Source organism: Ctenopharyngodon idella, chromosome 5 (assembly GCF_019924925.1).
Source record: "Ctenopharyngodon idella isolate HZGC_01 chromosome 5, HZGC01, whole genome shotgun sequence".
NCBI lineage: Eukaryota > Metazoa > Chordata > Actinopteri > Cypriniformes > Xenocyprididae > Ctenopharyngodon > Ctenopharyngodon idella.
Genome location: NC_067224.1, coordinates 14996386 through 15024226, shown reverse-complemented (window position 1 = coordinate 15024226; position 27841 = coordinate 14996386). Strand labels below are relative to the sequence as shown.

The 27841-nt window shown below is 37.7% G+C and overlaps 1 protein-coding gene across 9 annotated transcripts in view; it reads left to right on the top strand.

Moving 5' to 3' along the window:
* rasgrf2b (Ras protein-specific guanine nucleotide-releasing factor 2b) overlaps positions 1-27841 on the top strand; it is a 66493-nt gene that overhangs the window by 22535 nt on the left and 16117 nt on the right. The window contains exons 2-18 of one of the 9 annotated variants that reach the window (XM_051895381.1): positions 2292-2398; positions 6473-6620; positions 8202-8291; positions 8498-8751; positions 10640-10719; positions 11055-11248; positions 11757-11866; positions 13512-13630; positions 16509-16669; positions 17381-17447; positions 17910-18046; positions 19666-19748; positions 20609-20812; positions 21851-21943; positions 22363-22772; positions 26079-26204; positions 27557-27646. In XM_051895381.1, coding sequence (XP_051751341.1) covers positions 2292-2398; positions 6473-6620; positions 8202-8291; positions 8498-8751; positions 10640-10719; positions 11055-11248; positions 11757-11866; positions 13512-13630; positions 16509-16669; positions 17381-17447; positions 17910-18046; positions 19666-19748; positions 20609-20812; positions 21851-21943; positions 22363-22772; positions 26079-26204; positions 27557-27646 — 2473 coding nt within the window. Of the gene's footprint in view, positions 1-2291; positions 2399-6472; positions 6621-8201; positions 8292-8497; positions 8752-10639; positions 10720-11054; positions 11249-11756; positions 11867-13511; positions 13631-16508; positions 16670-17380; positions 17448-17909; positions 18047-19665; positions 19749-20563; positions 20813-21850; positions 21944-22362; positions 22773-26078; positions 26205-27556; positions 27647-27841 lie in introns of all 9 variants that reach the window. The other 8 variants (XM_051895382.1, XM_051895378.1, XM_051895380.1 and 5 more) reach the window with 8 other exon arrangements.

The following is a 27841-nucleotide window of genomic DNA, read 5'->3' as shown; positions in this document are numbered from 1 at the left end:
TATAGTGTTGGAAGCTTCACGCTTATATATGCGCGGCCTGGTGGCCAATCTTCAGTGATTTTCCATTCCATCAGTAAGAGCAGAGTGTGAAGGTTGAATTAGCAGAGCAATAGCATAGCTGTACATAAAATATTGCAATCCACACAACATAATGAGAAACATATCAGAGTTCAAAAGAAGGCGAATTGTTGGTCGCGTCTCTCTGGCTCCTCTGTGACCAGGACAGCAAGTCTTTGTGGTGTATCGAGAGCCACGGTATCCCTGGTAATGTTGGCATACCACCACGTAGGATAAACCATATCCAACATCTGTTGACACATGAGGAAGCTGTCTGAAAGGGATGTCCAAAAACACAGCCGCCAAACTCACTGCAGAATTAAATACGCACCGCGACTCTCTGGTTTCCACCAAAACTGTTTGTCGGGAGCTCCACAGAGTCAATATTTATGTTTGGGCTGGTATGGCAAAAACTTTGGTCAATCGTGCCAATGCCAAATGTTGTTTTCATTGGTGCCAACAGTGCAAATCTTGGGCTATGGACAATGTGAAACATATATTGTTCTCTTCCCCACATCTCTGGGAGTTACGGTTTGGAGAAGCCCCAAAGAAGCTTAGCACCCGGACTGTTGCGTGCCCAGAGTGAAGCACGGGGGTGGATTAGTGATGGTTTGGGCTGCAATATCATGGCATTCCCTACTGTGCTTGATAGGCGCATCACTGCCAAGGACTACCGAAGCATTCTGGAGGACCATGTGCACTTAATGGCTCAAACATTGTACCCTGAAGGGGGTGCCGTGTATCAGCATAATAATGCACCATTATACACAGAATGATTTGATGAACGTGAAAGTAAATGTGGCCTGCACAGTCACCAGATCTAAATATTTTTGAGCCACTTTGGGATGTTTTGGAGGAGCAAGTCAGAAAATGTTTTCCTCCACCAGCATCACATAGTGACCTGTCCACTGTTCTGGAAGAGGAATGGCTCAAAATCCCTCTGGCCACTGTGAAGGACTTGTCATTCCCAAGATGAACTGATGCTGTATTGGCTGCAAAAGGAGGCCCTACACCATACTAATAAATTATTGTTGTCTATAACCAGGTGTTATGTTTCAGTTTCATTGTTGAACCCCTGTATGTGACATTTTAAAGCTTGTGAAGCCGCTTGCTAATATCACTATGAACGCACACATGCTAACCAGCTCATTTCGCATTTTCCCTCAGGTCATTATGACAATAGCTGATTCAACTCCTCTCGCACCTGCTGTTAAGCGGCTGCATGTGTTTATTTGCCTTTCAGATGGCCTCAAGCCACACAGTGCTCAGACTCTCATAACCCTGTACCTGTTTTGTTTCACAGAGCTTGTCAGCATCTGTGTGCTGGCAGTTTAAGCTTGATGTTTCTATGAGTTTGGAATATAGAGCAGGTGCTCTGATAAGAATATCTAAAAGCAGGCCTTTTGTGGTTGTTGTTTTGCTTGGGGTCAGCATAACACAATTTTATTCTTCATATTTTAGAGTTTAGACACAAATAAGATACAAAATAATGTCTAAAACTCTTGAAAAATTAATTACATTTGGCCAGATAATTTGACCTCAGGAGGTTAAACTAAATATTATATGAGCTATTTTATTTTCAATTATTTTTTGCAACTGCATTTCTAGCCTTAAAAATGAAATAAAAATAGATAAAAAGGATGAAGGATGAGTTTGACAAATGAATTGAACACTGCAATTTGTGTAAAAACCTAGATTATTTATTAGTCTTCTCATCATTCTGTAGAAAGGACATGATGTGTATGGTCCTGAGTGTCATAATTTTTAAGGAATATATATTTGTTAAAAGGGTAAAAATATACTAAGAAGGATGTGCAAAAATGTGGGATATTTAAAATTAAAATGAAGTAAAAATTACAAAATATATTCAGCAGATTATGTCAAGACTGTGACATTGTTGTTTGACTTGTTGGATACAGTTAATTGGTATCCAACAAGGTAGGAAAGGCCAAAATTACCATTTTAAGTAGACAGAACACAGACTAGTTTAAAAAAGCTTAGCAATGCTAAGTTACTTTTATGCTGGATAATATTTAACATATCTAATAGTTTTTATGATGAAAAAAACAAAACAAAATCATATCAGTTGTGCCTCTAATGTTTTAAAATTGGACACCAAAGCACACTATTTGTGGAAAAGTACAGATTGAAGTTCAGTAGATTCAAAACACACACACAGGTTTGTATAGGTCTGCTAACTTCTTAATTTGTTTCTATCTGTCTATTTTTTTCAGCATTATTTCCTTGTCATCTTTGGGCATGATGGACAGAAGCCTCTGGAGCTGCGGACGGAGGAGGAGTCAGACTGTGATGAATGGGTGGAGGCCATACTGCAGGCCAGGTAGAGTGCAGCAGTGTTTATATTTGTATATTTGTTTTTATATCCTGCTCAGTCAAGGATAATGTTTAGCAGCGCTAAAGAAGCTTTGCTCTCAGGCTGAAAGAATAAAATCATCATAATAAGAAAGAGACATATCAGAGCGGGTTAAGTCAAGCGCATTGTGCATTTATCCCTGTCACTGCAGAGCAGCACAGTAACAAATAAGCTGCATTGAGGTTGACAGCACTGTTGTTCCTCTCTCCTTGGTGCTCAGATATGCAGCCTAAGATAAAATTTTGTTTTATATCTTATCTCAAAGAGACAAATCTCTAAAGAAAGCTTAAACAGCTTTATTTGTTGTATCACAGATCTGCCTTAGAGCAAGGGTGAATATTAAGCTTTAATTTTAGATTGTGGAAGCACTGTTGCCAGAGGCGTCTTGTACCTATTTTTTGGTTTTTGAAGGCGTACCAGTCTTGTCTCACTTAGTGCTATAGGCAAGATAAGACTTTTTTAGCAAGTTAAAAACTTTTTAGTAACCTAGTAAGTCTAGTGGGACAGTTTACTTTTAGTATTTTCAATGTTTTTTCTTGAAGCAATTTTGAATTGATTTTTTTATTTTATTTTATTAAATTTCCCTTTTGTTTATCTCCCCCTTTATGTTCCTTTATTTCTTTATTTAAGTTTATTTATTTATTTTCCATATTATTTGTTGCTGTACTTGGTAATTTTGTAATTGTTAACAATAGATTTATTGACTCTGGAAAATTTTTTTTTTTAAACATTTCTGAGACAATGACATAAGCCGTGTTTCCCCCAAAATTACCCGGAAAAATTGTCCTATAGGAACTTTTCTCCCCCAGACCTGTTGCTGTCTGTGTTTCCATCACGGTCTAAAGTGCCGTGAAGATTAGGCAAATTAGTCCGCTGACGTAGGACTGCGCACAATTTTCCAGTTCCCGCTGGATTTCGTCTTTCGCATATTAACTTAAGACAGCCTTAACCTCGTCGCTGCTCCATTGGTCATATTTTTTAAACTCCATTGTTGATTCGAATAGCAAACAACTCTTACTGCACGCACCACAACAGACTTTTAAAAATGGTGGTTGAAATAAAATGCTGCGTGAAATCAATCAATCAAAATGCTGCATGAACTCAACCAATCAGCATGTTCAGCACCCAAGTCCCACCCCCGAAAGTTCCTGAACTTTGAAAAAGTACTACCTCATGAGCAGGGACTTTCTGAGGGGTAAATTTTTACCTGGAACTTCATTTAGACCCTGGTTCCTGCCGAAACACACTGAGTACCACCCTAAAGTCCCTAGTTTCTGGGGAAAGTTCCTGTGGAGGAAACGTGGCTATAGTCTAGTGCCACAGTTTTTTTTTTAGCATATACAAATACATTATTTATATATTTAGCAGATGCTTTTATCCAAAGTGACTTCAAAAGAGGAACATAACAAGCAGTTTGTCACAGAGCCAATAGTATTTAAAGTATACAATGACAGGTTTATTAGAAAGCTACATTAGAAAACAAGATTTTGTGTTTATATTACCACACAAGGATCCTGCGTTGAAATCAATTTTTTGGATTTCAGTGTTTTTGAACATTTACCATGGTAATATCCAAACTCATGTCACTGGTTGCTCAAACAAACATAGCAAAGCCTCAGTGTTTATAATTTTTGGGAGAATCAAATGGCTTATCAATAGTTATGAATGAATTTTAACATTATAATAAATATACTCTTCATCTTTAACAATGAAACAAATATAGTTTTATGTCTGAGTGGGAAAATAACTAATTTATGTAGTTATGACAGTGGTGTGTTGTTGCACACACACACACACACACACACACACACACAAACAAATGCACATGATATTCTGCAGACACAAAAACCCTCTGAGATTTAAAGCACTCACATGCTGATACTCCAGAGATTTATACTCCCTATACAGATTTATACTCAAGCCACCCGCAGTGTACATTTGTATTGCGTCACTATGGTGATGGGCTGAATCTAAAGGATTATTGGGTTACCCATGAGCAGATGTGCCTGTGAACATCTGGACAGGCCACAGTGGACTTCATTCAAAAAGGCCAACATTGTTCATTTAAAGGTGCAGTAAGTGGTATTTGAACTACGCTGTTGGACATTGTTGATATTTGAAATAAACCTAAACAAACACACCCCTCTCTTCATTGCTCCGCCTCCAAAACTCACACTCCAATTCTAACCACCCTGCTCCGAGTCGGTCTCAAACCCTGGCCCGATTGCTGCTGGCATGCGAGGCAAATGCACTACCAATGACACTAAACACTGCATTCCCTAGCAGCCATCAGTGCGCAGTAGTTTAACTGCAGAACTCTATCTGGCCGCTGTTACACACACAATGCGAGTGGATGTCTATTTATCACAGCTGACGCGCAACAAAATGCTTCACGAAAAATAAAGCGCAGTTGATGAACGAGCGACAAGGAAGCACAAAAATGAACATACAGTACACACGAGTAAATACAAAGTGTTCGTTGTTAGTCGCAAACAGCACAGCAGCTCCAGACAATCAAAACCCAGTGTTACTCACATGATAAGCGGGATCAAAGCAGTTTTCAGGCCTTCCCTCTTAACTCTCTCCAGCACTGGAAAGCTTTTCTAATATAACCGGGTCCTAAAGCACTTGCCCAGGCATAAACCTTCATTCCAGTGATATTCTTTTGAGCTGTTTTGTATTGTGTCCCATTTCTCGTTCAGCAGTTTTTTTTATTCTTATTTTCAAATCTCCCTCTTGCTCGTTCTCTCTCCTCAACCGTCATACGACCCCTGATGCTGATTGGTTAAACGTTTGTTGTTGGACTTGGCCCGACTAACTTCCAAACAGTGGATTTGAAATGTCACTGAGTCCCCCTTTAAATGTAACTGGAAATAAATCATGGACAATACGTAGAGACAAAGTGCGCCACAGTTAGTGCACCATAAACACATTTGTACAACAAAAAAATGATAAATGTCTTGTTATTTTTGCATCATATTTTGATTGCATTTGTTCCCGTTATTTTATTTTAATTTTTTAAACTTTTAAAACATTTTTCATTATTTTTTTTTAAGTTACAAAAAATATGCTTTTTATTTCCAATTTTATCTGGAAATTATCATTTAAAGCTATAATTTAAATCCATAACAGCAATAATGTCATAAATACACTGGAAAGTGAAGTTATGGTGAGCTTTTTAAAATTGTGTTGAAAAAAAAAAAAAATGTTTTGAAAAAAATCAGCTTCATTCTTGCAATTTTTACAAAACCTGATCTGTATGTTATCCAGCTGTGACAGTATGGTTTGGAAAAACACATGTTTAAGTGAAGATATAAGGGACTTTCGCACTGGAGGAACCTTTTCATAGTTCCTAGAACTATTGGCGGAAGTACCCAGATTTTGTCGTGTTCGCACGGCAGGAACTAGGAATGATTTTAGATCTAGGGACTCCTTTTGGGGGAACTAAATTAGCTCCTACTTCAGAGTAGGGTGTGAACCAGCACTATAGGAACTACCAGTGACGTAAGTGTATATTGATCGGCTAAACGCCTGTCAAAAAGCTGTGTAAACATATTTACTTCAAGAACATGGAAAACAGCGATAACGGCATTTACCTGTTGTGTGGGGTGTTGTGTTCTTTTAGTTAATTATCGAGGAACTATCCTAGTGGCTAGTTCCTATAACTGAATTCTTACTACCCAGTGCAAAAGCCCCTATAGTGACAAATATAAGCCAATGGGTGGAGCTTGACTTCCAGCTCCCACTCTCTGGACCTAATCATTGGAGAAGGTCCAACCACACCCAAACCCTAACATCAACCCTAATCCCTAAACCTAATTAAGTTAAGCTCCTCCTCTTAGATCGATAGAGACGAAGCTGGACTAGGTCAAGCTCCACCCATTTTACCAACTTGGCTCTCCAGTGAGCACCATTTGTCGATAGTGGCAGTTCCTTCAACTTACCATTTTTATTGTTGAGCCTTGCTAAATGAACCCAGGCATACATAAACTCCTACTCCTACTGAGATCTCATTAATTAACCCTGTCATTTTCATCTCAGCTACTCTGACATCATCATTGAGCGTGAGGTTCTTATGCAGAAGTACATCCACCTGGTGCAGATTGTGGAGACAGAGAAGGTGGCAGCCAATCAGCTCCGCACACAACTGGAAGACCAAGACACAGAGATTGAGAGGCTTAAAGCTGAGGTAATGTATATGCTTGAGCTGTGCCATTTAATGGGCTGTTTTCCAATGTGTGGTCCAATTTTATGAATCAGTGAACCACTCTAGATCCCATTAATCTAATAACAGTGCAGGTCTCCAAAATGTCGCCATTACTAAAAGCATTTGTGACTTACACAGATTGACACAATCCTGATAAGGAGTTTTACTGTAGGTTTACTTTTCTCATATTGCTTTTTCCAGTATATTTCTTTTTGTGATTAAGGTTACCAGCAACATATTCAATCCCAGTGTGCCACAGAGCATCTCTCAGGCTCTGCACCTTATCTGTTCCCTAGTTGTGTTACCAGGGAATTATCCTCCCCATTGGCCCAGTCGCCATGGGGACAAGAATTATGCCCCATTATTGACATTGCAGGGTCAGTGGCATGTGAGCACATGATTCAGAGTATAAATCAATGCAAAGCAATGAGGAATGTGTAATCTTAATTAAACTCATTATACTTAGTGGTCAATGTTTGTTCACAGAAAAAGTGATCTCTCTCTCTCTCTCTCTCTCTCTCTCTCTCTCTGTATCATTGTTATTAATGTTGTTTTCCTTGTGCTATTTCTTTGCACATAGGTCTGGTGAATAATAGAAATGCTCATAAAATCCACTTTTGTTGTAGTGTCACGATTATATCAGTAGTATTCTTCTATAAATAAATGATGAAGCCATAAATGCAACGCTTTGTTGTTTTAAACAGAAACATCTGTATTTATACTCGTTGTGAGTTATGAATATTTTATGAGGAGAAAATTAAAAAAATACTTTCAGTTTTAACAACTACTACAGACTCACACCCCCATATTGTAGAAAAACATTTGTATTGCTTACAAAAGCCAAGATATTGACAAATACTATACATTCTGTGTAAATGCTGCATTTTTGTATGTGATTCTTTTCATTATGGAATACTGTATAATTTTTTTATTGTTGTAAAAAAATAAAATGACATAACATAAATTTTGCATGTTATAAGATGGCAGTAAAACCAGATTAAGGAAACATTACCATCATCCTCTTAAAGCAAAGAGTAGCGATGAAAGCCTTCAGATTAGATGAAAGGATTTTTGTTATTCCAAACTAACAGGACAAACTAAAAAAGAAAAAATGACAAACATGACCATTAGTATCTAGAGTGTACAATAGCACTTCAATAAACTGAAGTCTTTGGCTTGTGCCAGCGGTCTGTGGACCACACATACTGGCAGATATGCTGCGGGGCATTTAACCTATTTGCATCCAGAGTAAATGCCTGATAAAGGCTTGGTGAGAGAGCTTTTTGATGAAGGCTGTTGAATGAAGGAAGGAAATTGTCCATGGAGAGGAAGTTAAGATGGTTATCTGATGTGCCAGCACCCACACAGGGTCTCCATGACCCAAATTTATGACACACTGATTCATTGAGAGGGATAAGCGCTAAATACCCCAGCATTATCTGAGTTGTCAAATTATAATCACAGCGACCATTTGCAGCCCAATTGTTTTGACAGTCACCTCCACCAATTTCCCTTCTCACGTGTTCGGCACGCAGTAATGTTGTATTTTGTTCTCTCTTAAAGATTGTAGCCTTGAACAAAACTAAGGAAAGAATGCGTCCCTACCACGTATACCAGGAAGACGAGGATCCTGATATAAAAAAAATCAAAAAGGTAAAGAACTTCATTATAAGCTAAGTATGTGGACATCTAAACAATGCAGCCATATGGGCTTTTTGAACATTTATAAAATGATGAAATAAGGATCAGAAGTTTTTCAGATTCTGTTGTTGTGCATCTCATCATCATTCCTTCATCTAACAGTGACCACAAATAATAATCCTGGGTACACTAAAACAACTCACACTTTCTTTTTGTAGGTCCAGAGCTTCATGCGAGGGTGGCTGTGTAGAAGGAAGTGGAAGATTATTGTGCAGGACTACATTTGTTCTCCTCATGCTGAGAGCATGAGGAAAAGAAACCAGATCGTCTTCAACATGGTGGAGGCTGAGACAGAGTATGTCCATCAGCTTTCCATCCTGGTTAACTGCTTCCTGAGGCCACTCAGAATGGCTGCCAGCTCCAAAAAACCACCTATAAGCCACGATGATGTCAGTAGCATCTTCCTTAACAGGTGCGTAATTTGGTTTCGGTGGCTTTGAAAACTCAAAAAAATCAACATAGGCTTATTAGAATAACTTCAGATTCAGTTGAAATTAACACTAGTGCATGAGTGTCCAATCCTGCTCCTAGAGGGCCAAAAACCTGCAGATTGTGGATGAATTTGAAAACTGAAAAAAAATGATGTCTTCTGAGGATGCATTCTAAGGTAGAAAGGCATCAAGACACGTCCGAATACAAAGTTTCGCTTGCTGTCTCATGAGATACCTTCATCTGATCGATTTTTTGAAGACAGCATAGAAGTATCCTTCGCTGCCTTTGATATCCTACAATCCTGTGCTTTCCATTCTGTGACAATTGAGCTAAAAAAATAAAGATGTTGTCATCTGAAAGTTAGTTTGTGTGTAAATGTATGTTTTTGACCAACATTTTCCACTTTTGATGTCATTTCTAACGAGAAATTACTATTGCAGTAATTAAATATTCGCTTAGTTGTCACCAAAGCTTGCGCTATTTTGCTGTAGATCATTAAACCGTTACGCTGCCTCAGAAGTCTTTCCGAAATCAGTTTCGTGAGGTGCCTTCACGCCCAAATGCTACCAAAGTCATTGCCTGATAGGGCAGCGAGGCAACAAGTCAGCTGCAGGATAGTGGCCCTTGGACACCCCTGCACTAGTGGCAATAAAACACCAACAACTTTTATTCCTCTTTACACAAATCATGATTACAGTGACAGATTACATTGGTCTACAGCCAAAATGTTTCTGAAATAAATGTAGTCAAACTTGACTAATTCAGGGTCACTGAGAATGAAAATGATGCCTAAAATTGTTGATTGGCTCTAGTTTTCAAAATATGCTATTGGTCAGTATATATGACGCTTGACTTGGCGAAGGATCTTTGCATCACATAACCAGCTCCATATGTATGACTTTTCTGATGTAGTAAACATTGCACTTGCGATGCAGAACATTTGTACGAATCCAGAGAAACTCAAGTCACGATAAAAGAGTTCAAAGACTTGGGAAAGTAAGCTAAGATGGTATGGTTTCTTTAGAAAATGTGTTTTTATCTCATGTTGGCTTTTGTTAACACTATTAGTTAGGTTTAGGGGAAGGTTTAGTGTAGGTGGTATGTTATTTTCGAACGTAACTACTCACCGGACATTTAATTTCTGAACTGCCATGATATACAACAACTAATGTAATAAAATGTTGCCAGATTCACATTCATCCTGATATGGATAAAACTGAACACGCTTTTAGTGACACTCACCGGATATTTCACTTTGAAAGTATAGCAAAACATGCAAGAAGCAATGTAATATCATTTTGCATTATTAACGCCACAGACACATTTTCCAATGAGCTTGGGTTAAAATATGTATAAAATAGAGCCTCGGTGTTGACACATCCTTCAAATGTTTTAAAAATGTTGTACTGCATTTTAACCTAAATGCAACCAAAAAACAACATTGTGCTTACAGGTGAGAAATGTTTTTTATTTTTATTTGCCTTTGTGTGATAATTAAAGGGATAGTTCACCCCAAAATAAAAATTTTGTCATCATTTACTCACCCTCATGTTGTTCCAAACCTGTATGAGTATTTTTCTTGTGTTGAACACAAAAGAATATATTTTGAAGAAGTTGACGTAGCCATTGACTCCCATAGTAGGAAAAAAAAATACTATAGAAGTCAATGGCTACACCAACATTCTTCAAAATAACTTCTTTTGAGTTCAACAGAAGAAAGAAACTCATACAGGTTTGGAACAGCTTGAGGGTAAGTGATGACAACATTTTTTTTTTTTTTTTTTTTTTTCATTTTTGAGTGAACTGTCACTTTAACTTATCATTTTGAATGGGCTGTTGTATTGATATACTCTTTTTTTTGTCCTCAGTGAGACAATCATGTTTCTGCATGAAATATTCCATCAAGGACTGAAGGCAAGGATAGCAAACTGGCCTACACTGGTTCTAGGTATGTCATGATGGTTACGTTTTATCTCTCAGAAAGCTAATTACCGCACTCAGAAGCAGCTATTCAGAACACCCCACCAACAAAGACAGCACATTGCAGGGTGACACTAACATCAAGGACAAGCCGTTTCCGCTGACGCACAGCATCTCAATCAAACCCGTCAGTGACGCCTGATTTTCTCCTATCTCACCGTATACAGACACGCACACATCTGCAACAATGGTAGCCAGACAAAAAACCCGCCAACATCCTAAACCCCAGATAAGCATTTTCAAGCGCTGCTGTGAATAAAAGAATCCATTTTTAATGACTTTGACTTTGTTTTCTCCTTTTAGCGGATCTCTTTGATATCTTGCTGCCAATGCTCAACATCTATCAGGAGTTTGTGAGGAACCACCAATACAGTCTTCAGGTTCTGGCCAACTGTAAGCAGAACCGGGACTTTGACAAACTCCTGAAGCAGTATGAATCAAACGCTGCGTGTGAGGGGAGGATGCTGGAAACGTTTCTCACATACCCCATGTTTCAGGTATTGCTCTCGCACTCTCATTAGTGTCTTATTTAATTCTAGCCTGATCACTGAAGAGCTTGATTTGTTCAATTAATTTGAACTGCCACTGGGAATTGCCTGCTTGTGTTTCTACAAACAAGATATTTGTTTTCCATAAACCATTTGAGCGAACTCTTCAAACTCACTCATGAAAAGCCTCATTTATCACTTGTAGAAGCCTGATGTATCTCAATTCCTCAACCATTCGAGGCAATCAGTTTCCTGACAGAATCTGTAGACTTTTTTTGGGTAATTTTGGGGTAAAATCTGTAGAATTAAACAAAGTACTTGAAATACTAGACTCTTGGATGAAAGCATTATCAAATTAGCCCCAATATGTAAGTAGCGAACATACTGTATATGGAGCGAAGGATGTTTAAAACTTGGTTGATTGATGGAGCGACATTCTGTGGGCGAAAATTCTCTCACTTTCTTTGTACACTTTCACTCTTTACAGTGTTTCTCTCTTTATACGATTGATTGACAGATCCCTCGTTATATCATCACACTCCATGAGCTACTGGCTCATACACCTCATGAGCATGTGGAAAGGAAAAGTCTAGAATTTGCCAAGTCCAAATTGGAGGAACTCTCCAGGTGAGAAAAGCACCCTGAGGCGAATTCACTAAAAACATTGCATTTGAGTGCAGAAAACCTTTGTCTTTTTCACTAACCACCCACAAACCTGTGTAACCATGCATTTAAAGAAATAGTTCACCCAAATATGAAAATTCTTTCATCATTTACTCACCTTAATGTCATTCCAAACCCATATGACTTTTTCTGCAGAACACAAAATAAGATATTTTGGAGAATGTCGTTAACCAAACAGTTTTGGTTACCATTGATTTCTATTGTATGAAAAAAATTTGGAACGACATGATGGTGAGTAAATAATGACAGAATTTTCATTTTTGGATGAACTATATGTTTAATGCTGCGAATTAGCATTGTGCCAATAGTAATAAAGGGTTAGTTCACCCAAAAATGTAAATTCTGTCATTAATTACTCACCCTCATGTCGTTCCACTCCCCTTAGACCTTCGTTCATCTTCGGGCCACAAATTAAGATATTTTTCATAAAATCCGATGGCTCAGTGAGGCCTGCATTGACAGCAAGACAATTAACACTTTCAATGCCCAGACACCTACTAAAGACGTATTTAAAACAGTTCATGTGACTACAGTGGTTCAACCTTAATGTTACGAAGCGACGAGAATACTTTTTGTGCTCCAAAAAACAAAATAACGACTTTATTCAACAATATCTTCATGAAGCTTTACGAATCTTTTGTTTTGAATCAGTGGTTCAGAGCGCGTATCAAACTGCCAAAGTCACATGATTTCAGTAAATGAGGCTTCGTTACGTCATAAGTGTTTCGAAATTTCAATGGTTCACCACTGGGGGGCGTGACTTTGGCAGTTTGATGCGTGCACCAAACCAATGATTCGAAACAAAAGATTTGTAAAGCAGCAGTGGTTGAACCACTGTAGTCACATGAACTGTTTTAAATACGTCTTTAATAGCTTTCTAGGCATTGAAAGTGTTAATTCTCTTGCTGGCAATGGAGGCCTCACTGAGCCATCGGATTTTATGAAAAATAACCTAATTTGTGTTCCGAAGATGAACGAAGGTCTTACGGGTGACATGAGGGTGAGTAATAAATTACAGAATTTTCATTTTTGGGTGAAGTAACCCTTTAAGTAATTTTTCTCAGTACAAACACGCCTCTTTCTATGTAAATTTTAAAAATTTCGCCCTATTCACAAAACAGCACAATTTGCCTGCTGCAAATAACACTGTGCTTATTCGGCTGTACAAAAGCATGTGGTAAATGGAAATTCAGTGAAAATACAACATATTGATCATGGCAACAGTCGATGATCATCAGAATTCCTTTTTGTAATCACAAATTTGTCATAGAGTACATGAAATTTTAAATCACAATTACATTGTATTTGATTTACATTTGAATTATTTTAGTGAATAATATGTCAAAACAATGCAGACAGTGCTTGCACTTGTACTTTAGCTTAGTGAATTCCCCACTGACCGTTTTTTTTAAACTTGGCATTATGTAGTGGTTGTAAATACGTTACACTTACACTAGTGCTTCTTATATCCTGACATGTTCATTTACAGCTTTGTCAGAGAACGTTTTTATCAAAGTGGCAAAAAGTAATATGGTGTTTTTCTCACATTTTCATTTGTGACACAAGTGTCATGTTCACATTGTTCCAGGGTGATGCACGATGAAGTAAGTGACACAGAAAACATCCGTAAGAACCTGGCTATTGAGCGCATGATCGTGGAGGGCTGTGACATCCTTCTTGACACCAGCCAGACGTTTGTGAGACAAGGTGAGTTGTGTCAACACCTCGAGCTGCCACCTGCCTGACACGCTGCTTTAAGCAGAAGCAGCACCTGAGTGACAGTGACAGCTTTGGTTTGATCCCCTCTGCCTCTGAATAATTCATGGTTTCAGAATTGGACAGTATTGTCTCCAGGATTGACAGAGTATTTGATGTGTTTCAGTCGGGTGTTTTATAATGTATTAGAATCCGGCGCTGTAACAGAGAAGAGGAAAACCAGGAATAACGAGTACTTGGAGGGGTCTCTGCACGGAATGTGTGGAATAGGAAATGACATCATTACACACAATGATAGTTCATAGTTCATGTTCTTTTGTAGAATGAGTGACAGGGGAAGCAATTTCTGTTGTTGACATTTCATTTGGTTCATCTCATATTTTTAAAACCCAAAGCCCCATGAGCCAGTGTGAGAGGATTTATCATTATTATGACTTCAGCTCAAGACAATATGAAATATCATTCAGAATGCATTTTACTTCCGTATTGCATTCTTTTTGCAGGATCCCCACATTATGAAAGAGTGGCTTAAGTTTATTATTTAAGAAGTACGCTTATTCTTTCTGTCCAGTCTATATCTCATCAGCTTAAATCATTTGGTATCCTGATGCCCGTCAGCAACTTCCGTCTGTAAAACAGGTTACATTGCTTCCAGTTCAGCTCTTTTGTATGTGCTTCTTGAGCTGTTTTACTCAAGATGCCTTCAAAGGAGCTACCAAAGATAAGCATAACTAATGCCCATTATATATTCAGATTGATATCTTAAAGTTTTTTCTCACGTACATTCAGATATTAAAATATGCCAACAATAAATATAAATAACTATGTTAGCCGATTACCTTAAAAGTCCATAGATATCATTGTCAGTTCATACAGCTGTTAACACTTTCTACAACAAGCGAATGCAATGAGACCTGTTTTCCTGTTTGTTCATGTGATGTTCGGCATAAAGCTTATACATGGTTTGCAAAAAGGCCATTATTGAACGATGGTGGAGTTAAACACTATATTGGGCAGAAAACTTACATCTGGTATGTAATAAGTTTCCCTTTTTTACATTCAACAAGGTGTTTCTTAAAGGCACAGCATAAACAATAGACATCTTTTTTAAAAGGTCATTCATACATACAGCAATCTGCAGTGACAAAGCTAACTTAAGTCAATGTGAGTTGTTGATTTTCCAGCGAAATAAGCCAGTGACCATTGATTTGACTGTTTGATTCGTCTCTGCCCACATACAGTGATATAATAAAAAATCATTCATGCATGCATTGATAGTTGATAGTACAAATGAAAAAAAAAAAAAAAGAAAATAGCAATAATGAAGAACTGATTCCTTTTCACAATAAAAGGACAATTCTTGTTTTTTCTTTGGAAATCTGCAATCCCTCCAGCATTTAAAATGTGGCTACAGCAAAGATGTTTTTGTCCTCTTGAAATGTTAACCTACGAGCTTTCATATAAGCAATAATTAAATAAATAAATAAATAAATAAAAATTTATTAGGATATCTTAAAAAAATATAAATGCTAGGGGGAAACATTAAAATGGTCATTTTGAACCTGTTTTAATTATAATTAATTTAAATGATATCCTTTCACGTTCATATAACTAATATGTATTAATTTATTGTTTATTTGTCAATAATAATAATAATAATAATACAGTTATGGGGGGGGATTTTTGGATTGGGGATTAAAATATGAATAAAATATGATTAACAAGTTTCTTTTACACCGGAAATTTTAATCATATTTTATTGTTCATATTTTAATAAATTAGTAAAAAAATATTTAAATGTTGTAATGTGTGTAATGTGTGATAACGCCCATTTAATAAAGTAAATAGATTCAGTTGTGATTTTTAATTTAAAATGTTTAAGTCAGATTTGAGGTAAGTGATGAGCCAGGTACGACCTTTTATGAATGAATCAATCAATCAATCAATCAATCAATCAATTAATCAATCAATCAATCAATCGGGGGAAAGCTGGACTGGCAGCAGGACTTGGTAGGACACAGCCGGGAGCAGGTACATACAGTATGACGATGATCTGGCACAGCACTAAGCACACAGGGACAATAAATAGGGAAGGAAACCCTAACGAGGGAGAGCAGGTGGGGCAATTAAACCAATAATCAGGTAATAAGAAGGGCAGAGTTAAGAGAATAGACATCAGAGCACATGGCACATAGAAACAAACAAAATAAAGCAAAGCCATGTGCTTACACAAAACACGACACACATGAAAGCTACGCAGAATGGGACAACATGATAGCATAAACGCCACAAACCGAGTGCTACATATAACACAAGAACGCCTGGCCAATGAAAACCTAAAACAGGCGCTCTATAAAAACACGAGACAGAGCGCACAGTGAGTGAATGAACACTCAACCCGTGCGCTCACAACAAGAGACAAAACATGAAGCATGAATGTCCGAACCCCGACACCAGTCTGAAACCAATCTAGACAGAAGTGCCAGGATCTGAACACCACGCTCCGAACATACAACACCACACATGGATGAAAGAGCGTACGGCTCGAGCGAACATGAGACTGCACACCTACACAAAGATGATAGGAGTGTCAGGGCTCTGTCACCAAACTAAGAATAAACCAGACTGAAGTGACAGTATGGATTTCCTGGACTGTGGCTTATGAGATCTGAATCTTATGTTTTTTTTCACTCCATGTCCTGATTGAAAATCTGACATGTTTCCCTTTTCTTCTTGTAGTCTTTTGTTCAGTGTCTTTGATCTTCATTTATCATTTGTTCTGGCGTGCTGCTGTGACTCTGTTGACTCAACTCGACTTGTCACTCTTTTTCACATTTTCCATTTCTCTTTCTTGCTGTCTTTCTCTCAGGCTCTTTGATCCAGTTGCCTTCAGTGGAGAGAGGGAAGCTCAGTAAGGTGCGACTAGGCTCTCTCTCACTCAAAAAAGAAGGAGAGAGACAGTGCTTCCTCTTCACCAAGCACTTCCTTATCTGCACACGCAGCTCGGGAGGCAAACTTCACCTGCTCAAGGTACGCACATGCACACAGAGTACTGCGACAAATCAACCAAAGAGAAAATTACATTTAATGCACACCAGTCACTCTAAAAAAACAACAAAGAAAACCCCAAAACCCCTTTTATGTATTGATAAGGCAGGTAAGACATAGTGATTATGAAACTAACCCCTGATGATCAATAACTTAGAAACCCAGAAGCAAATATTTGATAACTGTAATTATGTCAAAAGGTTAATCATGTGTGATGAAGTTTGAGCTTCCCCTGTTCATTTTGTTCAGTCCCTACACCCCATGCGCATATTATTGCATAACACACAGAATGTGTGAAGTGCATTTGTGCTTTTTTAATTGACTGGGTCAATCCTCAGGCACAATTTCTGAACGGAACTTCCTCATAACCCTCATATGTGTGTAACTCTTTTAAAACACAAATTACACTCTAGTTGTAAAACACATCAAACTAATATCAAGTCAATTTCTCATTTTCAACAACATTATTTAACTGTTAGCCAGTTAAATAATTACCAGTTATAATAATTATTTGGTGATCACCAAAGCAAAATGAGATTTATAAGCAAGCAATACACAGGCTTTTGGAAAACACATTTGGAATGTCTTTGTACATTCAGATCCATTACAAACCCATCATTCTAATAAACCATCAATATCAGGAAATTCTCTCTTTGTGATTAACCTCTCATCCTAATGGTTTGACTCTGGCAGCAAGGTGGTGTGTTGTCCCTGATTGAGTGCACTCTAATCGAAGAGCCTGACGCCAATGATGAGGATGGTGAGACTGTTTCTTTCATGCACAATTTTCAAACACATCAGCATAGATGATTGGAGACATGCATCATTAGCTATATATTGGCCATTATTCATATAGTCCTGGTTAATTAACTGTTATGAACAGGTCAGAAAAGAGTCAAAACTGCCTGCTGTTTAAATGTCAAATGGGCAGAGATGATAATTGTCATGAATTGATTATCCATTTGAGGGTATAGAAAGAGACCCAAGGGCTAATTCAAAACTGCATCACAATGACCCTCTCATGACTCCTTTATATTCTTCCTAAGAGCTTATTTATAAAACATCTCCATCACTATCATGTTTCTAAGAAGAGATCCCTTCAGTTCAATTAGTTTGTATTGCCATTGTTATTATGAGTGATCCCACAGGACTGATAGTTAGGATTTTGAGCATGATTCGTGTTCATTTTTAACCTTCTTCGTCTTCTTCTTTTTTTTTTTAGCGAAGAATTCAGGGCAGGTGTTTGGTCACCTGGACTTTAAGATTGTGGTAGAGCCCTCAGATGCTCCTGCCTTTACTGTGGTGCTGCTGGCGCCCTCCCGTCAGGAGAAAGCGGCCTGGACCAGCGACATCAGCCAGGTGAGAGGGAGCCACTTGTAATCAACAGCTCCTTTTCTGCATTTACAGTGAATTGCTGATGGTTATTTCAAGGGTTACACTACTGTTCAAACGTTTGGGGCTGGTGAGATTTTTGCAAGGAGTCCCTTATGCTTACCAAGCCTGCATTTATTTGATTAAAATCAGTTAAATATTATTACAATTTAAAGTATAACATTTTTCTATTTCAATATATTTTAAAATGTAATTTATTCCTGAATTTTCAGCTTCTATAAAGAAAATATTACAACCTAATACAAACTTTTGAACAGAAGTGTATATATTATCATTATTCTGTATATGCTCACTGATAAACTTGGACAGTGCTGTTGCACGGTTGTTAATTCATGTGTTGTAGATGCAGGTTCAAATCTAGCATGCTTCATTCCCCATATCCAACTACGATGTTGTCTCTCTCAACTCTCTTGTTGATTAAGGGCATACAAACACTCTGAAAAACACTGGGTTAAAAACAACCCAAGAGCTGGGTAAATATAGGACAGAGCACAGTTGGGTTAATTTTACCCAGCAAATTGGGTTGTTTATTTAACCCAGCATAATAGGTTGATTTAACCCAGCATAATGGGTTGATTTGTTTTTACTATAATATAGCTTTTTTTCTTTCTTTTTCTTTTTTTTTTTTTTTTACTTCATACATGAATTAATGTTTACAGATTAACTTAAATCCCCTCAACTTTTTTACAATACACCACACAACCACTGGTTTGCATAATAATTCCTTTTTTCCAATTAGATTTTACAGTATAGCATATTTTATATATATTTTTTTAATACATATTGCCTACATTTAAGCTCATTTAACAAATATTAGAAGTAAAAATTAAACATTTAGAACTAATTCAAGTGTAATCGACCAGTCTCTGTTGTCCCGTTTCCACTGTAACGGCACTGGATCTCATGCCGGAGATGGCTCGCGTTCGACGGGGGAACTGCTAACTTCAGACCGCTGCCCTGTGTTACACTCATAGCCAAAATATGCTGTGACTGACTCCATTAACTGTCCATAAATAATCAGTGTACAATTCTGAGAACATATTTTAACATCCTAAATATTTATATTCTGTATATTTTTGAATAAAATCATAAAATTTTATGCAAGCATCAGGCGTTTCCATCACACGAAAAGACCGATGCGACACTTGTTTAGGTGACTCGCATCACGCCTTATGTTGCTTTGCATAAAATTAAAAAATATACAGCACAATAACAAATTCATAGATAAAATAAAATGTACAAACCTGTATTTTACCGAAGACATGCACCAATTTGACAGAGCTGCACTGTTTCTGCAATAGTTTCAATAGTTCAATAGTTATAGTTTCTGCAATTGCTCTGAACCATATAAATCCCCTGTAGCCTTTAAAAACTAAAATTGATAATGGCTATGCAGAAGTGGTCAGAACATGGCTTACTGATGAACCCACAAGAACCTTGTCCTTGAACCCCCCAGTCTCTTATATACACAAAGAAATTACATTATGTCCATGTGTTTAATGACTAGATTAATTGTGTTGTTCCCTGTACTCTGTTCCTTGTTTTGATCCCTCTCTTCATTTAAATTTCTGCTCTTTGGGATGTAGTGCATCGATAACATCCGCTGTAACGGCCTGATGACCAGCGTGTTTGAGGAGAACTCAAAAGTCACAGTGCCGCACATGATTAAGTAAGTCAGATTTGTGTTTATAAAGAAACAATGTGTGTCTTAATTGCCATGGGTCAGTGTATTGTATAGAAGCACTTCCACTACATGTTCATAATTTTTGGGCCAGTAATACCGCATGTACACATACAAATGATTTTGATTTCATCTAGTAAAAGATCAAATGACTAAAAATAACATTTCAGTTTACCAAAAATACCAATTTTAGCCCTTCAAACTTAGCAAATCAGTTAGCTGAGAACAGCATCTTGCTAACAGCTTGTTTTGGAGGCACGGTGAACATGCACTGAAGCCCTGCGCCGGCCCTCAACATTTGTGCAAACACATCTGTCCAAGCTAAACATTGACAGAGAGCAAGCAACCGGGACAAATTTCCCTCTGTGCTGGAAAATATGTTGGCACTACCAGTCCAGGAAGGATGCGGCATTTCAGTACAACTGTCCAATGAGCAAAAAGGGCCTTAAGCAAAAAAAAAAAAAAAAAAAAAAAACTCGTTTTTTGTAGTTGTCCTTTTGAATTAAATAAATATACAGATATGAAATATTTATTTGATATTTTAAATCATTTTAATATTCTACTTGTGGATTAGCGTAAAGCTTCTAAAAATTGTCCATTAAACAGTAGAAAACAAATAATGTATATTATTATTATTTTTATTGTTAGTCTACAAATCTAGGTTACATTTGGACTAGTTAGCTAACATATTTAGATGCAAACAATAGCAATGATCTCCACTAGTTTTTCAAATCTCCAGTCACCATCAACATAAATGTATAGCATGCAGACCGTAAAGATGCTTTGGTTGTGCTCCTCATTAGATCCGATGCGCGTCTCCATAAAGATGATGTTGACATTTGCTTCAGTAAGACGCTCAACTCCTGCAAGGTTCCTCAGATCCGCTACGCCAGCGTGGAGAGGCTGCTGGAGAGGCTGACCGACCTGCGCTTCCTCTCCATAGACTTCCTCAACACGTTCCTGCACACCTACCGGATCTTCACCACTGCCACCGTGGTCATGGAGAAACTGGCTGACATCTACAAAAAGCCTTTTACATCCATACCAGTCAGGTAATGGAGCTCTCAAAGGGGTTAAAAGTCAAAAATGATGTCTATATTTTACAGCCTTTTGTTTCGATATCCAATATATATCTCAATTTTTATCTGAAATAGTCTGAAATATAATTATATATATATATATATATATATATATATATATATAATTTATAAAAAATATCGCATTGAAACAAATTATTGAATCAGTTGGGTTTTGAATCGATTTATTGAAACGGAAAGTTCAAACTGACAAACCAACCAACTCTAATAACATTTTTACTACTGAAGTTTAAATCAAAGACACTCATATCTTTCTTGACACCAGACACCAAAATGATTTTAAAATTAGTGCAAAAACAGACAGTTAAATAGTCAAAATGCTTTTTACTTTTATATGGGCTTTAAAAATCAAATCTAGTGCAGGGTGCTGCATATTATAATCTATTTCACAATCTACACAAAAACTATCCTAACCTGTGTCCTTCAATGTAAATCTAAATTTTGTCCTAACCACAGTGATCAACAGAAAATTTGGTCAATAACTGATTGAATTAGTTTCTAATTCTGCTGCATCATGCTGGGTAGCCCGGCCCACAAAGAGATCTCATTGGTCCTGCTCCACATAACTATGAAATGTCTTCTAACTGGCTGTAATTACATTGCGTCACACAGCAGTTTTTGATTGAAATATATGAAACATACATGGTGCACGTGTCTAATACACTTCTGTGAGTGAGACTGAGTAGTGCATTTATCTCTGCATACATCTGTGCTCAGGTTGAATGTCCTTTATAATGGAAAAATGTTTTCTATTCTGCCAAGTTAAACTGGTGCACTTTTAGTAACCTGTACCTAAGAAGCAGCCCAGAAAGTGCTCAGCAATTCCTCCTCAATTGCCGTTGAATGTTTAGTATTCTTGTGCAGAAGGCAAACACAGCATGTGTATCTCATGTGAAGATGTTTGCGGTCAGAGGGTGTCTTTGTGAGTGATGTGACGTTTAATGTGTTGTCTCTGATGCTCCTCATCCCCCCACTCACTTTGCTGTCACACAGGGTCCAGTATCACTCATTTGACCGCTTGTCCATTACATCCATCTGCCCAGACTACAGCCTGAAGATCAGGAAGATAGCACTGGATCAGTCAAAGTAACAAACCCATCTCTCTGTTACCAATTCACTTTCATCCCTGTCCATTTTTCTGGTTTATCTCCTCACATTTTCCACTCTGTTTGTCTGTATTTTTGGGAGTGTTTGTCTTTATCCTCCTTTTCTTTTTTTTGAAGTTACTATTATTTGATTTTAATAAATACCGGATTCTGCCCTTGCACAATTGCTATCATCCATTGCAGATTTCACATCTTGCAATGTTTACCTGTTGTTCTCAAACTCTGAAAGCTGCAGAGGAGGCATGCCTCAACAACTGATGCTCCTCATGTGTTTCCACACGTTAAATGCATCCAACACACAAGAATGTTAAGTGTACTTGGAGTATGCAAGTATGGAGCATGTGCCAGTGTTGCTCTGCCATTTATTCCCCATCTTTCAATGTTGTTTCCACAACTCAGATCCCTGGAGCTTTTCTTCGCCACCAACCAGAACAACCGCAGTGGAGACCACGTAAATGACAAATCCCCCAGACTGTGTCGCAAGTTCTCATCTCCTCCACCTCTCTCCATCCCCTCCCGTACTTCCTCTCCAGTTCGCACCAGGAAACTCTCTCTTAATTCCCCTATCAGCTCAAAAGTAGGCATCCTGGATCTGTCCACGACCTCATCATCTGCAGCCAGCAGTCCAACCTCAGCCAACCCCACCATTTCACCCCCACCATCCAACAACAACAACAAGCCCCCTTTGGACCTTAGCCATGGACAAAGTCCATCCTCCCCTGAGCAGAGCCCTGGAGCTCTGGATGAGAATGCCGAGGCGCCGCGAATCGACGCCCTCTGTGGTAAACTGCGCCGCAGCATCAGGAGAGGTAAGCAGAAAATAGATTTTTTTCTTATAGGAGTAGTAAGAGAAACTTATTAGCTGTTTTAAAACCTAGTGAGCGGCCCCACTGTCTACTGCCTTCTGGGTATCTACTGAAATAGAGCCTCATAAGTTGGAAGCACATGGAGATTCACATGGAGAGTGCAAAAAACGGGTTCTGGAAGTAAAAATACCATTAATTTTATACATAGGGGAATTGATTTTTAATAATAACTCATACACCCCTTTAAAGACAGACCTATGAGGCTATGTGGTTGTTAATCAATGACATAAGCCACTAATTGTTGAAGCCACTAGACCACATTACTTCAACTAATTTTGTTTAACAGTGAAATTCCTGGTGAAAACTACATTACCCATGATTCTGCAAAGAAATCTCCACCAATCAGAGAATCGAAACAAGACTCAAAGGCCCTGTCCCAAATGGAACTCTAAGCCCTCGCAATCTTCCTACAAGTATGCACTTTCTTGATGTAATGCCGCTTTGACTGTCTGGTAGAAGTCTGCTGTGGAGTGTGGATCGAGGGCACATATCGACCACAAAGAGGCGCTTGCGAGCACCCTTCTGAAACCTAAAATGACAAATAGGACACCCTTGTAGTCTTGTGGACTTAACGGTGACCATTGTAAGTCCACAACACTGTAAGTGCATATGAAGTGTGCCATTTGGGACAGGGCCTAAACATCGCACCCAAGAGAACTCTTTAGTGCCTGCCCACTCCCATGAAGTACAGCGAATGAGTCAACATCCCCACACTCTCAAACTTCTCAAATATTTCCATATACAGTATATGCACATTTTTTAGTACACATAAAATATGTTGTTTCTATATGTATATAATTAACATCTTTATATCAATAGTTTTATATTTATCCATTGTTTTTAATTCGATTCAATCATTTGCAATGCTTCATGGGATTGTAATTTTTTCTTGTAGATTTTGTCTGTTTGTCCTGTTTTCAACTGTTTTTGCTTCAAATCAGTTTGTAATGTTGTGATTAACCTCGTTGATGGTCTTTGGTTTGGTCTTTTACAAAGACTCTTTAAAAGTCCCTATGGGAAAAATGAATGAGAAAGATGCTTCCAGAACCAAGGCCGCTGAAAAAGTAGGTGAGAACTGTTGTGCTATAGAATTTGGTGCTAGCGTGTTGCTAAGCTAACAGCATAAAAATATGTTGTGCATACAAATATTTGGTATTGAAGTATTGAATAAAATGTAAGCTTTATAATTTATCATTATTTACTTTCATGGATTTACTTTTTTGCTGGGTTTATCACAATATATTCTGGGTTTGCTTTTTCCAAGAAGGATACATGCGATGCTGCCTTATTATATGGCCAAAACAAGGTATCTTATGAGCCAACATAAGTAAGATTTTTAATTTTACAAGCCTTCACCTTGGGATCATGCGGTGCCTCTGTAGCTCACTATGTTTTGGAATAGAGCAGTGGTGGGATGTTGGAAGTAGGTCAAGACACTAGCTGGATAGTAACATGGATGTTCATGAACACGACCTTCATTAGCTGGCTTTTGCCTTTTTAAAAGCATAATTTCATCTAGAAGTAGCTGGCAGAGTGAATATTCTAAGTAAAATTTCTGTAGGTGCTCCAAATTACATTGAAACCATAATAACTTAACGGCCAAACTAATGTGTTATTTTCTTTTATAGGCTATTAGTCTGACCAGCATTCTCCTGTCTCCACATAAAATCCACGCGCAAATAAAGTGCAAACGTGCTTGTATTGTGTCCCTCCTTAATGCAAAACAGAGGACTTAAGATTTTTGACGAAACACCCATAATGCTTGTGGTTATGGCCCTCTATTATACTGGCATCCAGGCAGCTGGGAATGAGAAGCAGGCAATGTTTGAAACCTCAACCAAATAATAAGGCATTTTCCTTATTCAGAAACATTCAAAAGATGGAAATGTGTCGAGGAAATGGACGTCTTTGAGTGACTTTGGTTAGGATTTCTGGTGTGCGAACTACTGATGGTTTGCTTCTTGTGTTTGCTAGTTTAGATTTTCTTGTATTGTTTTTTAGGGCAGGGACAATAAATCGTTGAATTGCGAATCGAGAAATGATTCTGGATTGATTCTGAGATTTACCGAATGCATCACGATTCTCTCTTGAATCGATTCTAAGCTTAGTTTTTAACAGCAGATGGCACTGCGTGCTTTAGAAACAGCCGTATTCTGCTTGCATCCAATTCCTTACACACACCACTTGAACCTTCTATAAAATAATCATTCATAAAATTTGAAAAGGTTGAAGCGAATTACAAGGGTGTTTGCAGTGAGCTGTTTACATTAATCTTGTGTCATAAAAGCATTCTGAGGTGCAAGTACATAGCTGAATGCACGAGCGCTCTTCTTCGTGTGCATTTGAGCGTGCGGTTTAAAAACTAGGCTAGAGCGCCATCTGCTGTTAGAAACTAATCTCAGAATCGATTCACGAATTGAGATGAATCGATTTATTGTCCCAGCCCTATTGTTTTTCCCTCTTTCTGCTATAAAATCCACCATATTCTGAGGTCAACCTTATTGTGAACTATTGGCTTTAACACCGCATCAAGCCACGTATTACTTTGTGATCAGACTTATAGACTAATAGACTAATAGACTTATAGTTCACCCACAAATGGAAATTCTGTCATCATTTACTCCCCCTCAAGTTGTTTCAAACCTGTATGAATTTCTGTCTTCTGCTTAACACAAAAAAATATATTTTGAAGAATATGGGTAACCAAACAGTTGATGGATCCCATTGAATTCTGTAGTATGGGGGGAAAAAAATACACTGGAAGTCAATGGGGTTTCTGACATTCTTCAAAATATCTTTTTTTTGTGTGTGTGTTAAGCAAAAGACAGAAATTCGTACAGGTTTGAAACAACTTGAGCGTGAGTAAATGATGACAGAATTTTCATTTTTAGGTAAACTATCCCTTTAAGTTTTTTTTTTTTTTTTTCTCCGTCTGTCAAACGATAAACCAGGCAAAATAATCATTTTCATATACATATGTCCCTAGTCGTATCTATAGCCCAGAATATGATAGTGTTATTTTAGTATCACTGCGATACTATTAGTTTTTATTAATAGTTTTAATTATTAATTTCATTTTTATGTTTTTTTTATGTTTAGTTTTTATTTCAGTTTTAGTTTTAGTTCTCTTTTTTTTTTAGTTTTTTAGTTTCTCTTTTTTTTCTGGAGCTGTTGCCCTAAAACCATTTATTTTTGAAAAATTAGGGGTTGCATCATCCATTTTAATAAAGAGTCTGACTTTCCCCTCAGCTGTGCTGGAGTCAGTGTCTTTGGACAAATTTATTCCAGAGTCGCCCCAGAGCAGTGAACCAGGAGAAATCTCTCCTTGCCGCTCACCCTCCACTCCACGCCACCTCCGCTACAGGCAGCCAGGAGGTAAGCGTGCGCATATCTATTGGTGTTTGGCTCTCTTGGCAGTGCAGGCCTCTTTTGAGACAAACTGTAGAGTCAAACACAGTGGTGAGTTATGACTTTCTAAAGGTAAAATAGATAAGTCTGTGAATGTAACAATTTCATTCCAATATTGCTAGCTCTTTTGCCATTAGTCCTGTTGCATGTATTATGTACAGTAGCTGAGACACGCAGTCACCTTTATACCGGTCTTTTTATGTTTCTTTTTTTCCTCTTTATGTTCAGTTTTTGTTTCTTTTATAATATTTTCAGTTTTCATTTTAGAGGAGAGGGCAACCAACATTCCTAATGGTTCCTTAAGCGAAACTTGCTCAGTGCAGTCCAGTTCTGTTACAAAATGGCCTCAGTCACAGTCTTGGATCTGAAATATTGTGCTTGGATGACATTAAATAAAACCATATATGGGGAGAGTTGGGACAGGAGTAAATTATATATAACACATTCCACCTGCACTTTAATTGGTTCTGATTAGCAAAGATGTTGTTCCATCCAGACTTTTTATTGGGTATCTTTTGCATCTTCATTTTGCTCAACATAAGCATTCATATCTGATTCTGTCATGTTTATGTATGGTATATGGTTTAGAATTATGTCTGCTCTCTCAGTTTCCATTAAAAGCTGTTTCCATATGTTCACTCAGTCGCTGACTCAATATGGTTACTAAAGGGCAAAAACCTCTTTCATTTTGAAGCATCACCACTGGATTAGCAGAAAAACTAGATATGTGATAATTATGGCTTTATGTACAAACTGTACTACACATCCCCTGAAAACTTCAAGGGTCAGTTCACACAAAAATAAAAATTCTGTCATTATCTGCTCGCCATAATATCATTCCAAATCAGTATGCTGTTTTTTTTTCTGCTGTGGAGCACACACACATTTTTCTTTAAAGATAATATTCAGTCTTTTCCAGACAAGAAGTGCGTAGTGACCAGGGGCTATTTAGCTCCAAAGGACAAAAAATAATTATAAGAGAAATCAATACAATGTGTCTGCTATATTCCAAGTTTCCTCAAGCCATCCTATAGCTTTGTGTAATGAATGTACTGAAATGCCCTACTAGATATAACTGATTCATACAGGTTTGACATCATGGTGTTCAGTTATGTTTGAAGTTATTGAGGTCCAACCTATTGGTCTATTAATCACACAAAACCTTTGTTTGGATTCTTTGTGTGCACTGGTTTAGTATGACTTGAGAGTTGAAAGAATTTTGAGTGACTTTAAAGTTCACCCTTTTGGGGTGATTAAATATTTTTCTCTAAAAATGGTCATCAGTTATTAAATCTTAATCTCTCAATATTTTTTTCTAGTCCAGTCAGCTGAGAACTCACGCTGCTCTGTTTCTCCAGCCTCTGCATTTGCTATTGCCACAGCAGCAGCTGGACACAGCAGCCCTCCAGGTACATTGCACCACTCACAGAACCCAAGAGATGTGCAAAGCTTCATATGCTATTGAAATTCACTTTACAAATACAGCTGTTGCAGTTTCTGCAGATCTAATAGCTTCTCCGTTTTCATCCCTCAATGACAGAACAATGTTCAAAATCATAACAGGAATAGCTGCCTCAAGATCTACATGTTGAATTAAGGATAAT